Source organism: Trematomus bernacchii, unplaced genomic scaffold, assembly GCF_902827165.1.
Source record: "Trematomus bernacchii unplaced genomic scaffold, fTreBer1.1, whole genome shotgun sequence".
Taxonomy (NCBI): Eukaryota; Metazoa; Chordata; class Actinopteri; order Perciformes; family Nototheniidae; genus Trematomus; species Trematomus bernacchii.
The window spans coordinates 6,615,654-6,628,810 of record NW_022987567.1 but is presented as its reverse complement, the minus strand read 5'-3'; the positions used below and the strand labels follow the sequence as shown (position 1 = coordinate 6,628,810).

The window sequence follows — 13,157 nt, the reverse complement described above, 5'->3', positions numbered from 1 at the left end:
GCTTTTACCCTGGCTCTGTAAGCTGGTTCCAACAGAACAGTGAGGTGATCAGAAAGGCCGATATGGGGGAGGGGGGATGCCTTGTAAGCACCTTTGAAGTTGGTATAGACCAGGTCTAATGTGTTATTTCCCCTGGTTGGAAAATCGACATGCTGATATATTTTAGGCAGCACAGTTTTTAAGTTAGCGTGGTTGAAGTCTCCAGCTACGATGAGAAGGCCGTCTGGGTGTGCTGTCTGCTGCTCACTGATGGCTCTGTACAGTTCACCGAGTGCCTCCTCTTTACCCTCGCTACTGGGGTTAGGCGGGAGGTAAACAGCCACCACAAGAATTGCTGTGAACTCCCTCGGCAGGTAAAGAGGACGGCATTTTAGAACCATAAATTCCACCAGTGGCGAGCAGTGTTGGCTAACAACAACAGTATCTCGGCACCAAGCGTCACTGATGTACACACACACCCCGCCACCGCGTACTGCCCCATAATAAGAACATTTGAGAAAATAACAGATCATGAAAAGAAAATCTTTCTAATAAATTAACCTCTTCTACACCGCACCCCCGATATCGGGGGGGAAAACGCGTCATCTGAGGAAACAGTGTCTGAGGGCATCTTAATATTTAATAAACTATGAATGTTTTATATCCATGTAAGAAAGAAACTCATCTAACTGATCATTTTAATTTTTTTTTCAAAAATAAACCCACAATGATAATGCTGAGCCTCTGAATTAGCAACGAGCGAAAAATTCTAACAGATTACTGCACCGGAATTCACTCATAAAACCTTATTATTTATCTTTTCTGCACATCCAACACATCGTTTCACATCGTGAGATGACACAGAATCGATGGGTACATACATTATCACTCTATGATACGAACTCGCGACTTTATAAACAAAAACAGACATCAAAACATGTGGCGCTAGGTAGCTAAAAACGCTAACATGGTTTACCTGTGTCGTAGTCTGGTCCAAAGTGGTCTTCAATGGCATTAAAAGGATAAAAACGCCGCTGAAGTTAATCCATAGGTTAACCCAATGTGTCTGTGTCCCTTTGAAATGATTTCTGATAATCCATAAGCAATAAACCTGCTTTTCCGTTTCCAGATGTCAGAGCTAGAGTATAGGTTCGCTCTGATGCAAAACTGCAAGCGCGAAGCCCCCACCTTTTTTTTTACCATGTGTGTGAGTGGGGAGATTCCCCTTCGATTCTATTGGCTCTAACGGTCAGAAAGAGATGTCAATCACCAAATTCGACCAATGGGTTCCAGAGAACCGGTAAAACCCCCATTTCCACCCAAATCACCTCAGAGGTGGAGTTTGTTTTGCTAAACCTCTCTGTACTTTGGATTCCTAAAGCTTTTAGTCTACCTTACCATCATCCAAGGGTAGTTTTCACTATAAGTAAAACATTATTTTGGTACGGACACTATAATTTACAGTTTTTTACTATGTTCAATCTGAAATTTCTTTAAAATAAAAAACATCTATATTGATTCTGACTTTTCTACATCCAACTCACAGGTTTATCATTACTTTGAGAAAAAAGATTATTAATTTAACCCTTTTAGAAGGGAAGATATGGTCATTTGTTCTGGGAATGTCATTTTCGAGCCTGAGACCTGAAAAACAGGCTCTGGGCTTCACAGGTTAAGGTCTGTTTTGTTTGTTTAGATCTACTGTTAAAGGTGGGGTAGGTAAGTTTGAGAAACCGGCTCGAGATACACTTTTTGTTATATTCCATGGAATGCTCTTAACATCCCGATAGCAATAAATATGTGCTTTGACAAAAAATCCATAAAAAAACGTCATCTGTGGAAGCCGTAGTACTGTAAAAAGCACGACCAATCATTTTAGTCGGCCCGGCTAAAATAACTGGATGGCCTACCTGCCTGTCAGCCTTCCATCTGTGCACAAACTTATCTCGTGCCCTCATTGGTCATGTGCGCGTTCGTGTGTGTTGGAGGAGGGGCTCTGTAAGGAAGTCTGAAGGAAGTGGCAGATTTTTTCCGGTTGTGTATTTTCAATTTCTAGCGCACTCGAGCTGGTTTCTCCAAAACTACCTACCCCACCTTTAAGACAGAGGAAATCACGATAAAAATACAAACAAACAGTTTAATCATCAAACAAGTGCAAATAACAAAGCAAACTATAAAAATAAATACAACCGTTCCTGCTGGGCCAGATCTGCACTGTGCATCTCCCTCAGGACTGTGAGGTGCTCCTCTCCTCGTTTCCTCTTGCCTGGAAGACAATAAGATAAACTTTTTTTTTTTTAAATCACCGTAGGGAAATTCAGGTGTCATAGCAGCAACAGCAATAAGAATGAAAAACACAGGACAGGTACAGGTCACGTAATAGTGATGTGTCGGTCGCGAACGAGCCGATTCTTTTGAACGGCTCTTTGGTACGAACGAGGGGAACCGAGTCCTACTTGGTGAGAGCCGTTCTTGTTATCGTTCAATCGTTGGTCCGCACGGTCCGCACTCACTGCCTGCCAAAATCCACTCGCCTTTTAAAAAGCTTGATTTTGTTCCCCAAACGTATTCTGTGAAGATCCGCCACTACTCTGATTGGTAGGTTTCAGCACGAGGAGTGAGATGGGGTGGGTCTTAACGGAATACGCGCGAGAGAGAAGTCATAACAAGTGGTACAGGACAGGTAGACGACGTGTTTTTCGGATGGAAAATGAGCCAAACGCGAAAACGCAGCAGCATTTGGATGCACTTCAACCAAAACCCAGGCAGTGATAAAGCGCACCATTTGTAAAGGCAAAATATCCTTTAAAGCAGGGTCAACAAATAATCTCCATCGCCACTTAAAAACACAGTATCTAATATTAAGAGTTGCATGAATTTCATTCAAGGCAAGGCAACTTTATTTACTTAACACATACAGAGGGTAAATTCAAAGTACATTCACTGACATGAATGACATGGATATGGCGCCACCTTGTGTCATGTTTACAATGCCGATTATTGACATTAGGTCTGGCAATCATTATCCTGGTGATTATTTTGCAGATAAACCTAGTAACCTTAAAAAAACGGCTCTTTTGAACGGCTCTTTTGAACGGCTCTTTGAAAGGAACGGAGCCATAAGATCCGGCTCCCTTCAAAGAGCCATAATTCCCATCACTATCACGTAAGGATATAAGAATAAAATATATAAGTATAAACAGAACAACGGTAAGGATGAACTAAAGACGGTTCTGGCCCTAGAAGTTTACAATGATTGTGAAAGTGAATTACATTATGTCCAGCCTGTTGATAATGAATATAAATATATGTATACATATGTATGAGTATGTACAAATATACAGTCATGAAGTAAATGGATAATTACAAATGAATATAAGTATGAATAATTATGAGACCAGTTTAAAGTGCAACAATACTTAACAATGAAGAATATACAAGAATATATTAGGATGTCACACACAATTTTACTAGCTGCAACATTAATAGTGATTCTTACTACTTTTACTTTTGGTATGTTACTTTACTTGTAACAGAGCATTTCCACACATTGGTATTGCTTATTTTACTTACTGACGATGATCTAAAGTTGAAAAAAAGTCACAATTCCAGTCGTTTTGCCATGCCTATTTCTTACTTAACTCTAGAAAACTGGACGTAAACAATGGTACATATGGTGTTAGCAAACAATAGCTCTTGCTAATGCTATCTGTGCTAACCGTAGCTCTTCGGGGCTCCATAAAAGCATGGGTTGTCGAACATAAATGTACGGATAAAATAGGCATGTTTGTTAGAAATGAGCTTTACAATAGATAGGGACACAACGCTTTCAAACAAAGAACAGAGCGTTCGCAAAAACGTACCATCCTGCAGCCGTTGCCGAGTCCAGGCGTCGTTTCGCATTGCGACGTCGAGCTCCCGCTGTATTTTTTCATCCGCAACGAGATGGAGTAACGTCTGTACCTCGTCAAACAACCACGGTGTGTTTTTTTTGTTGCTGCCATTTCTTTATGGATTTGTTTAACGGTAGCTTGTCTGTTTTAAAAATGGTGCTTATGCGACGCTTGGGGACTGTCTCGCGCAACGATTTTGACGATTCTCTCTGACCAATCAGCAGTCGGGAGTGTTTACGTCACTAGTTTAGCATATTCAGCTCGGTTGTTGGCTCGGTAGGAACCTCGATTTTCGAGGACCAGAAAAAAAGTTAAAAAGTACCCGTGAGCCGGAACTACCCCTAGTGGAAAAGCAAAAAAAAAGCGGGCCGAGCCAAACAAAACCGTGCTAAGCCGTGCTAGGTCCTGCAGTGGAAAAGCGCCAAAAGTGAATTTCAGTGAAGTCATTAGAGGAGGGGGAGGGGAGCCATGACTGACTGTATACTCCTGTCTGCTGTGTTTTCAGCTTCACTCAGAGACAACATGGCTTCCAGGTTAGAGGAAGATCTCTGCTGTCCGGTCTGTCAGGAAGTCTTTAGAGATCCTGTTCTTCTGTCCTGTAGCCACAGCTTCTGTAAAGCCTGTCTGCAGAACTGGTGGGATGGGAAAGAAGTAAAGGAGTGTCCAGTTTGTAGGAGAAAATCTTCAAAGGAATTCGTTATTAACTTTGCTTTAAAGAACCTGTGTGAGACCTTCTTACTGGAGAGAGATCAGAGATCTCCAGAGGCTCTCTGCAGTCTGCACTCTGAGAAACTCAAACTCTTCTGTCTGGACCATCAGCAGCCAGTGTGTCACATCTGCAGAGATTCAAAAACACACACCAACCACAGATTCAGACCCATCGATGAAGCTGCTCAGGATCTCAGAGAGGAGCTCCAGAAAGCTCTGCAGCCCTTTCAGGAGAAACTGAAGCTCTTTGAAGAAGTTAAAGTGAAGTTTGATCAAACAGCAGGACACATGAAGGTCCAGGCTCAACACACAGAGACGCAGATTAAGGAGCAGTTTAAGAAGCTTCACCAGTTTCTAGAAGAGGAAGAGGAGGCCAGGATGGCTGCACTGAGGGAGGAAGAGGAGCAGAAGAGGAAGATGATGGAGGAGAAGATGGAGGCTGTGAGCAGAGAGATAGCAGCTCTTTCACACACAGTCAGAGCCACAGAGGAGGAGCTGAGAGCTGAAGACGTCTCCTTCATGCATAACTACAAGGCTGCAGTGGAGAGGCTGCAGCGCCCCCTGCTGGAGGATCCACAGCTGCCCTCAGGAGCTCTGATAGACCAGGCCAAACACCTGGGCAACCTCAGCTTCAACATCTGGAGCAAGATGAAGGACATGGTGTCCTACTCTCCTCTCATCCTGGACCCAAACACTGCTCAGCCAAGACTCATCCTGTCTGAAGATCTGACCAGAGTGAGACTAGGAGGGGGACAGGAACTTCCTGATAATCCAGAGAGGTTTGATAAACACATCTGTGTCCTGGGCTCTGAGGGCTTTAACTCAGGGACTCACAGCTGGGATGTCCAGGTCACAGACAGTACATACTGGGTACTTGGTGTGTCAGCAGAGTCTGCCCAGAGGAAGGGAGACATAGAGTCTGGATTATGGAGAATATGTTTCTTTCAAGGTAAATACTCAGCATGGTCACCACCAGCTCCACAAACTCCTCTCAGCCTGCAGAAGGAGCTCCAGAGGGTCAGAGTGAGTCTGGACTGGAACAGAGGAAAGTTGTCGTTCTCTGATCCTGACACTAACACACACATACACACCTTCACACACACTTTCACTGAGAAGATGTTTCCATACATTTACACTTGGGAGGAAGTGAAGATATTACCACTGAAGGTGTGTGTGACAGTGGATCAGAGCAGGTAGAGATACACAGGATCATTATATCTATGATGAGCATCTCTTAAAGGGATCATTCACTGACCTCTGAACCTGTCCTCCTGCGGTCTCTTTATTCTAAACATGTTTTTATTCTTGTTGTTATTGAGTTTGATAATCTGCTTTTTGATCATACTGTCAACCTTTATTAAATTGAAACACGTGCATTTAGCAGACACTTTTATCCAAGTAACATCATGTACATCAAATATGCTGAACTGCTTCCTTTAGAGGAAATAAGAGATATATATTCTTTAGATTTGAAATGATCTCACCCAGATTCAGATCTTTATGTCAGGTTATAGTTTAACCTTCTCTGTTTTATTGATTCTATGTCGTTATAAATTGTTAATTTGTTATTTGTGCATGATGGGAAAATAAATAAATAATATGTTTAATCCAACTGCGAGTTTGAGCAGCGAATCATTTATCAGATCCAAAATAAAATACATTTTTTATTAGTTTTATTACATGCAATTTTAAACTTGTATAATCATATAAAACATACAGAGTTACTGGGTTTAAATTAACTCCCTGACAGACCTCTTCGTCAGGGAATAAAATAAATGTTTTAAAGAGATTTCTAAGTATTTAAATACAGAGTAAATGTTAAACCCAGTTTTCCCAGGAGAAGCCTAAACAGAGAGGACGACCCATTGCTGTTCAGCGTGGATTATCAAATGCACACGTTTATTAACTCTAAAGGATTTAATCTCAATCTAAAATACTGATTTCTTGGCAACGGTGTGTTATCGAGTATTAACAACCTCTTAAACTTCTAATTTGACCAATCAGAGTTGAGTATTCAGCTAAGACGTTTAATAAAATATAATAATATATAGTAAATTAAAATATATAATGGAGAAGATAAAGTAATGTGTGCACTACTTGAATATATAAAAACATGTATGTTACAATAGAGTTATTCATTAATATTAAAAATGATGTCACTCAGATTATTAAAGCAGCAACAATCACATTTAATGAGAAAGAGCAAACAGATGTTACAATGCTGTCAAATAATAAACAAACTAACATTTCTGATTAAATCAGTTTCACAAGAACAGAGGTTTCTTCAGACTGAAAACAAGTTGCTTCTTTTCCTCATGTTATTCATGTTTATTTCCTCACTGACATGACGCGTCTCAGAATAAAAAGTAGGAATAGTAGAGTCTGTTGAAACTTGGCTTGGTCATGATTGATCTAAAATACAGAGAGTTGTCAAACACCATCAGAATGCTACAGCTAATTCAGAATGCTGCAGCCAGACTGCTCTTCAACCTCCTCCAGTTCTCCCACTACTCCTATCCTCCAATAGCTGACAGCCAGAGGTGGGAAGTAGTGGAGTACAAATACTTCGTTTCTGTACTTAACTTCATTTTTCTGGTATCAGTACTTTACTCCACTACTTATTTTTCTGACAACTTTTTACTTTCTACTTCTTACATTTTGAACTCAAATACCTGTACTTTCTACTTCTTACATGTTGAACACAAATACCTGTACTTTCTACTTCTTACATTTCCCAAACAGGCTGGTTCCTTTAGTTTGAATGTGTGTTTGGTGGCGTGATCATTATTATTTAGAGTCATTGCGTGCTGAAGTAAAAAGATATGATTCTACACTGTATTGAAGTAAACATGTATTATTTTGAATTGTATTTTAGTGAACATGTATTGTTTGAACTGTTTTAGGTAATCACAAACGGGTTTTGATAATCACTTAGAATAGGAATGTTATTCTCACTTTCAAACTCACTGACCCAGAGATTCTGTGTCATAAACACACCTTGCCTGTTTCACCCCTAAAAGCCAGATGTTGTTTTTAAAGTCGTTAAAGACCTCCTTAAATATGTGGAGAAAGGTTTAAATGTCTAAAATAGGATAGTTTATGTGAAAAACTCTCATGGAAAAGGAATGGAGTTAAGATCGAGGCAGAGATAAAGATTGACTTTTGACCTTATGGAACTTTGGAATTCCAAGTCCTGGTGAGAACTATTGAACTCGACCAGAAGTGAATCCAGCCAGTCAGGACACTTGGGGGAGGTGATCAGCTTACACAGCTCCTCCTCACGGAACTCTGATTCGCTTGGGAGGAAAATGGGAAGGAAGATTCGACACATCTCCGCCCCAAAAATAGAGATGAATACTGATGTTTTTGAGTGTAAAATGCTTTTTGGTTTGGTGAGTTGGTAGGTCCCGATATCTGTGTCCGCATCGCATCACAAACCTGAAGTCACTTTCATCTCGTTTGATGAGTTGGCGGGTCCCGACACCTTTATCTGCATCGCATCACAAACCTGAAGCCCGGAGTACTCGAGTACTCTGTATAACTTGTATATGTGTTTGGTTTCCTACCAGTAAACTCAGATAATTGTTATAACTTTTGATTCCGGTGTTTTCAATTCCTTTCTTAATTTAATAGAGATCCAGCCTCATCCAACGAACGGCGCGTAGCAGAGGTGTTCTGCTCCAACAAATGGTGACCCCGACGTGATGAGTGCTTATCTCTAGAAAGGAACACCGACAGCCAGGGGACGGAATCCAGTCCAGGGGGAGGACAAAGAGACACTGTTGACAACTGAATCAAGCGCGCTATACACAAAAGGTGAGCAGACACCTGTTTTGAATATCAAAAATCTGTGATTGATTATACTAAAACTTTAGAGTTGTCAGCAGCGTTCTCAGTGTTCTTAGTCACGGTGGGAAATACAATACATATTCCAAGTTGGGGATATTGGGGAAGTGCTTAGAGAAGGGTATTCAGTCCTGGACCTAGAGCAAAAATAGTGTTTGAGAGAGGCGGGTAGGTCAGTCCCGGCCCTTCACTCACTAAATACGAAGACTGTAAGGATGTAAAAGAAGTATAGGTTAAATTCCCCGTAAGTCAAAATAACATTGATTAATACGGTTACTTTGCACCATCAGAATGCTACAGCTAATTCAGAATGCTGCATCCAGACTGCTCTTCAACCTCCTCCTGTTCTCCCACTACTCCTCTCCTCCACTCCTCCACTGGCTGACAGCCAGAGGTGGGAAGTAGTGGAGTACAAATACTTCGTTTCTGTACTTAACTTAATTTTTCTGGTATCAGTACTTTACTCCACTACTTATTTTTCTGACAACTTTTTACTTTGACTTCTTCCATTTTGAACACAAATACCTGTACTTTCTACTTCTTACATTTTGAACACAAATACCTGCACTTTCTACTTCTTACATTTTGAACACAAATACCTGTACTTTCTACTTCTTACATGTTGAACACAAATACCTGTACTTTCTACTTCTTACATTTCCCAAACAGGCTGGTTCCTTTAGTTTGAATGTGTGTTTGGTGGCGTGATCATTATTATTTAGAGTCATTGCGTGCCTATTGATTTGAACACGATCCGTGTATCCATCATTTCCTGGTCTTCTCTAAAGAAGAGGGACCAATGAAAACGTTGTCATGTTGCCGTTGTTCAGCATGGAAACATTCATTAGCTAACAATGACATTATTGTTCTATTCATATAAAGGGAGGTCAGGTACTCTTTAAAACAGCTGCTAGTTATGGGTACTTTTTACTTAAGTACATTTCAAAGCCCTCTTTCCTTTGACTTGAGTAAAGAAGTTTAGTCAGTACTTCTACTTTTACCAGAGTATTTTTAAACACAAGTATCTGTACTTCTGCTTGAGTAAAGGATGTGTTTACTTTTGCCATTTTCTGCTGCCAGTTAATGCAATAATCCAATTCAAGACACTGGTGCTGGCCTTGGTTAAACTCCAGCTCGTGCACTTCACTCGGCATCAGCCAATCAGATTGCTGCTCCCACTGTGAGTGGGACCCAGGTAACCCCCAAAAACACACTATCCTGGCTCCGAAATCAGAATCAGAATCAGTTTTATTACCAGGTAGGTTGATACGTACGAAGAATTTTACTTGATGTCGTGGTGCAAAAACCAAAACTAAAAAAACACAACTATTTTATGAAAAATATAATAACATTAAAAATAACACAAAAATATAGTAAAAATAAAAAAAACAGTATTTACATTGAAATAGAATGGAATAAAATATGTGCAGTAATAATAAAAGACCAGATATTGTGTACATTGTGTGCATTAATGTGATGCAGAGAGTCTGCGTTGTGGCTGAGGGAAAGTGTCAGTGGGAATGAATGGTGGAACGAGCTCCTCATTGACATCAGGAAAGCAGAAACTCTGCATTTCTTCCCTCACAAACTGAAAACTGTTTCCATTGTATCTTGGCAATTCAATTCTTGCATAAAAAAAAGCACTTAAAAAAGTTATTTTAGGCCTGGGGTGTCAAACTCAATTTCTTAACCTGATAATAAACCTGAATCTGAGTCTGATTGACAATGTCATCATCCTAACATTTAGATAACAGGATTGTTTTCTTTACATCTAAAGTAAATGACATTCAATTATAAATCAATAAGAGATGAAAATAAAGCAATGTTTCAGAAACTTAACATAATATGCGAGGGTCAGGGTTCTTACACCTTTTCCAAAGTCAAATTCAAGCACTTTTCAAGCATTTTCAAGGTGGATTTTCAAGCTTTTCAAGCATCTTACAGCTGTTGTAAATTACATATTTATATACACATACTTATACTCAAATGATTATTTCCCTGCCTCACATCTGATGTTCTTTATGCTATAAACAACCAAATGTGTGTTTCATAATAGCATTCTACATGAGGATGAACAATTTAAATTTTTAGAAAATAAAACTCAATTTAATATTTCAAAATGAGTGACCCATCTGTACGTAGACTGGGCATCCCATATAACCTGGCTGAGCCAATATAAAACAATCAGCCAAATAACTTTTCAATACTATTTTTGAGGTACTTTTAGGTTGGCAGTAAACACAAGTCAGAGGTAAATGGTTTACTTTGACCCCACTACATGTATTTAATATCTTTAGTTACTTTACAGATGTGGATGAATGATGTGAAATCTAATCAAGTGTTAAATCAGACTTTAGTTCCACCTGGAGTAAATTCACAAGCTACCCTGCAGTATACAAAGTCATTCAAACTAGCTGCACCTTTACCAGCTTTGAGAACACTTTAATGATCAATCATTATAAAACATATCATATACAATTATTAGGGATGCTCCGATCGCCAATTTTGGGGCCGATCGCCGGAATCAGCTTGTTCCAGAGGTAGATAAAATAGCTAAGTGTGTTAGGTCTAACTCTTAATGTGTGTTCTGCTTCGCTCACCGGTCCGTCACAGCGGGTGGAGCTGCAGGATTTCTGCTTCACACACACGTTGCATACCGCTATTTTATTGTCATTTTCGGACACTTAAAATACTGCCAGACTAGTGAAGCCATTTTGGCGAGCTTGTTTTGCCGCGCACAGTTAAAAGTGTCATGTATTTTACATGCAACGATAGCCTAATCAAAAATGCTCTACTACGGCGTACCTTTCGTGTGGTGTGTGGCTCGTCAGCGCAGACTCTCGCATCGTTATTGTTGCACACTTTGCAGGAGGCTACTCTTGGGCTTTGCTTGACCCTCGTCTTAGCCATGGCTTGTATTTGTCTTCTGCTAGCCAACGCTCGTTGAAACGGCAACCTCCTGGCATACTGTCATCTATCACTCTCATCAGAATGCCCAGGTCACACACGTAACAAAAACACTTGCCGGTCACGCGCATTGCGCGGGAAGGCCAGAGCGGAGCTGTTTTATGTAAAAGCGAAGCAATTAAGCGCGCTCTGACTTCTTTATTTTTTTTAATCTAAAAAGCGAAGTAAAGCATTTACAATTTCAAGCACTTTATCCCAAATTCAAGCACCATTCCCAAAATTCAAGCACTTTTCAAACCTTGAAAACACCTCGTACAATTTCAAGCATTTTCAAGGATTTCCAGCACCCGTACGCACCCTGGAGGGTCTTTCTCTTGTTGTCTCATAAACAATGGGATCTTTAGAAAACTAATGAAACAAAAACGCCTTCACTGGAAAATGGAAAAACGACCAACTGATCTCTTTCATGATTAAAAGAACAATAAGTAAAATAAGCAAACACTTAACTAATGTAAAAAGGTGTAGTGCTGCGGCTAAAATCCCATTAAAGAACTATTTAATAAACAAATTCATCCTGTTGACTAATCATATTATGCCAGATTAAATTAAATGCCATCATCTATCATCTTCTAGTTAAACCCATTAATACACACCTTATATAAGTTATAAGCAGTATGGTCATTTTAAGTTAATTAACTTCACCCATAAAGACAACTTCTAGAGAAGCACAGGGAAGATTCTGCTCAGCCTCCTGTGGCGTTTTCTCCTGGAGGCTGGGTATTTCTTTATATTTTTTATTTGTATTAAAAAACATCTCTCCGCTGTTGTCAGTGAGTATTTTACAAAGACTGAAACAGCGCCCCTCTTAATTAATCTGTGGTGAAACATAGTATTGCACGCTACACTCACAATAGAGTGGCGAAGTCCCTCCCCTTCCGGTTGAGCCCCATGGGACCTTATTTCGGAAAAGTTATGCATTGAAGTCAATGGAAAGAGAAAGATTATCTTTCGATCCCGTTTGAATTGTGCCACGAATTACACATATGATGTTTGTCAATTTAAAAGATCATTTTGCAAGTCAAAAAAAAAAAATGTGTCCTAAAACTGTGAAGTAACACATTTGTTTGTGTGAAACGCTCAATGAACTACATCTCTCTGGTCAACAACACACGTCACCAAGATGGCCGTCACTACTGTCTTGTCAACACTACGATTGACTATCCTCACTATCACCACAATGAAACACGTCCTGAAGAATGTCATGCAAAGCTGCCTGCCTGCCTTCCTTTGATTCTCTCTGAACTGCCTGGTCGTTTTAATGTTTAATGTCAACCATTTGTGCAGATAGCATGAAGTAGAGAAGATCGCCGATGCTAACGTTAGCGTTAGCATTTCTCCCCCGGGCTTAAATGGTGTATTATAGAATGATCACACCGGTGACAGTACTCTTCAAAGGGTTCACGAAATATGACTACTACTCTTACTGTTTAACATTTTGGGTTACTTAATGTTACTTCATGTTAAGGCTAATCAAAATGACAAGGCTGTAATGCTAACTAACGTGCTAGCTACTAGCTAGCTTGATCCAGAGTACTCCTGGTCCTTTCATCAGACGGGAAGCAAAATAACGAGCAAGACCCATTGCTGGTATAATAACAACGTGGTACTAAGCACACAGGCATCTTGTGAAAGTTATCTTATCTTAGCCAGCGCCATATAGATAGATTATATCTATATTGCGCTGATCTTAGGTATCTGAATGCTGGAGGAAAACAATTGTGACATCACTTACGCGACTCTGGGATTTGTAGTCTTTCTAGTTAC

The 13,157-nt window shown here is 40.0% G+C and overlaps 1 protein-coding gene across 1 annotated transcript in view; it reads left to right on the top strand.

Annotated features, from left to right (window-relative positions):
* Nucleotides 1–6,192, top strand: part of LOC117478825 (nuclear factor 7, brain-like) — a 35,697-nt gene extending 29,505 nt beyond the window's left edge. The window contains exon 3 of the mRNA XM_034125735.1: nucleotides 4,378–6,192. Within this exon, the coding sequence (XP_033981626.1) occupies nucleotides 4,395–5,777 (1,383 nt within the window). The 5' untranslated portion in view covers nucleotides 4,378–4,394 and the 3' untranslated portion in view covers nucleotides 5,778–6,192. The remainder of the gene's footprint in view (nucleotides 1–4,377) is intronic.
* The last annotated feature ends 6,965 nt before the right edge of the window (nucleotides 6,193–13,157 follow it).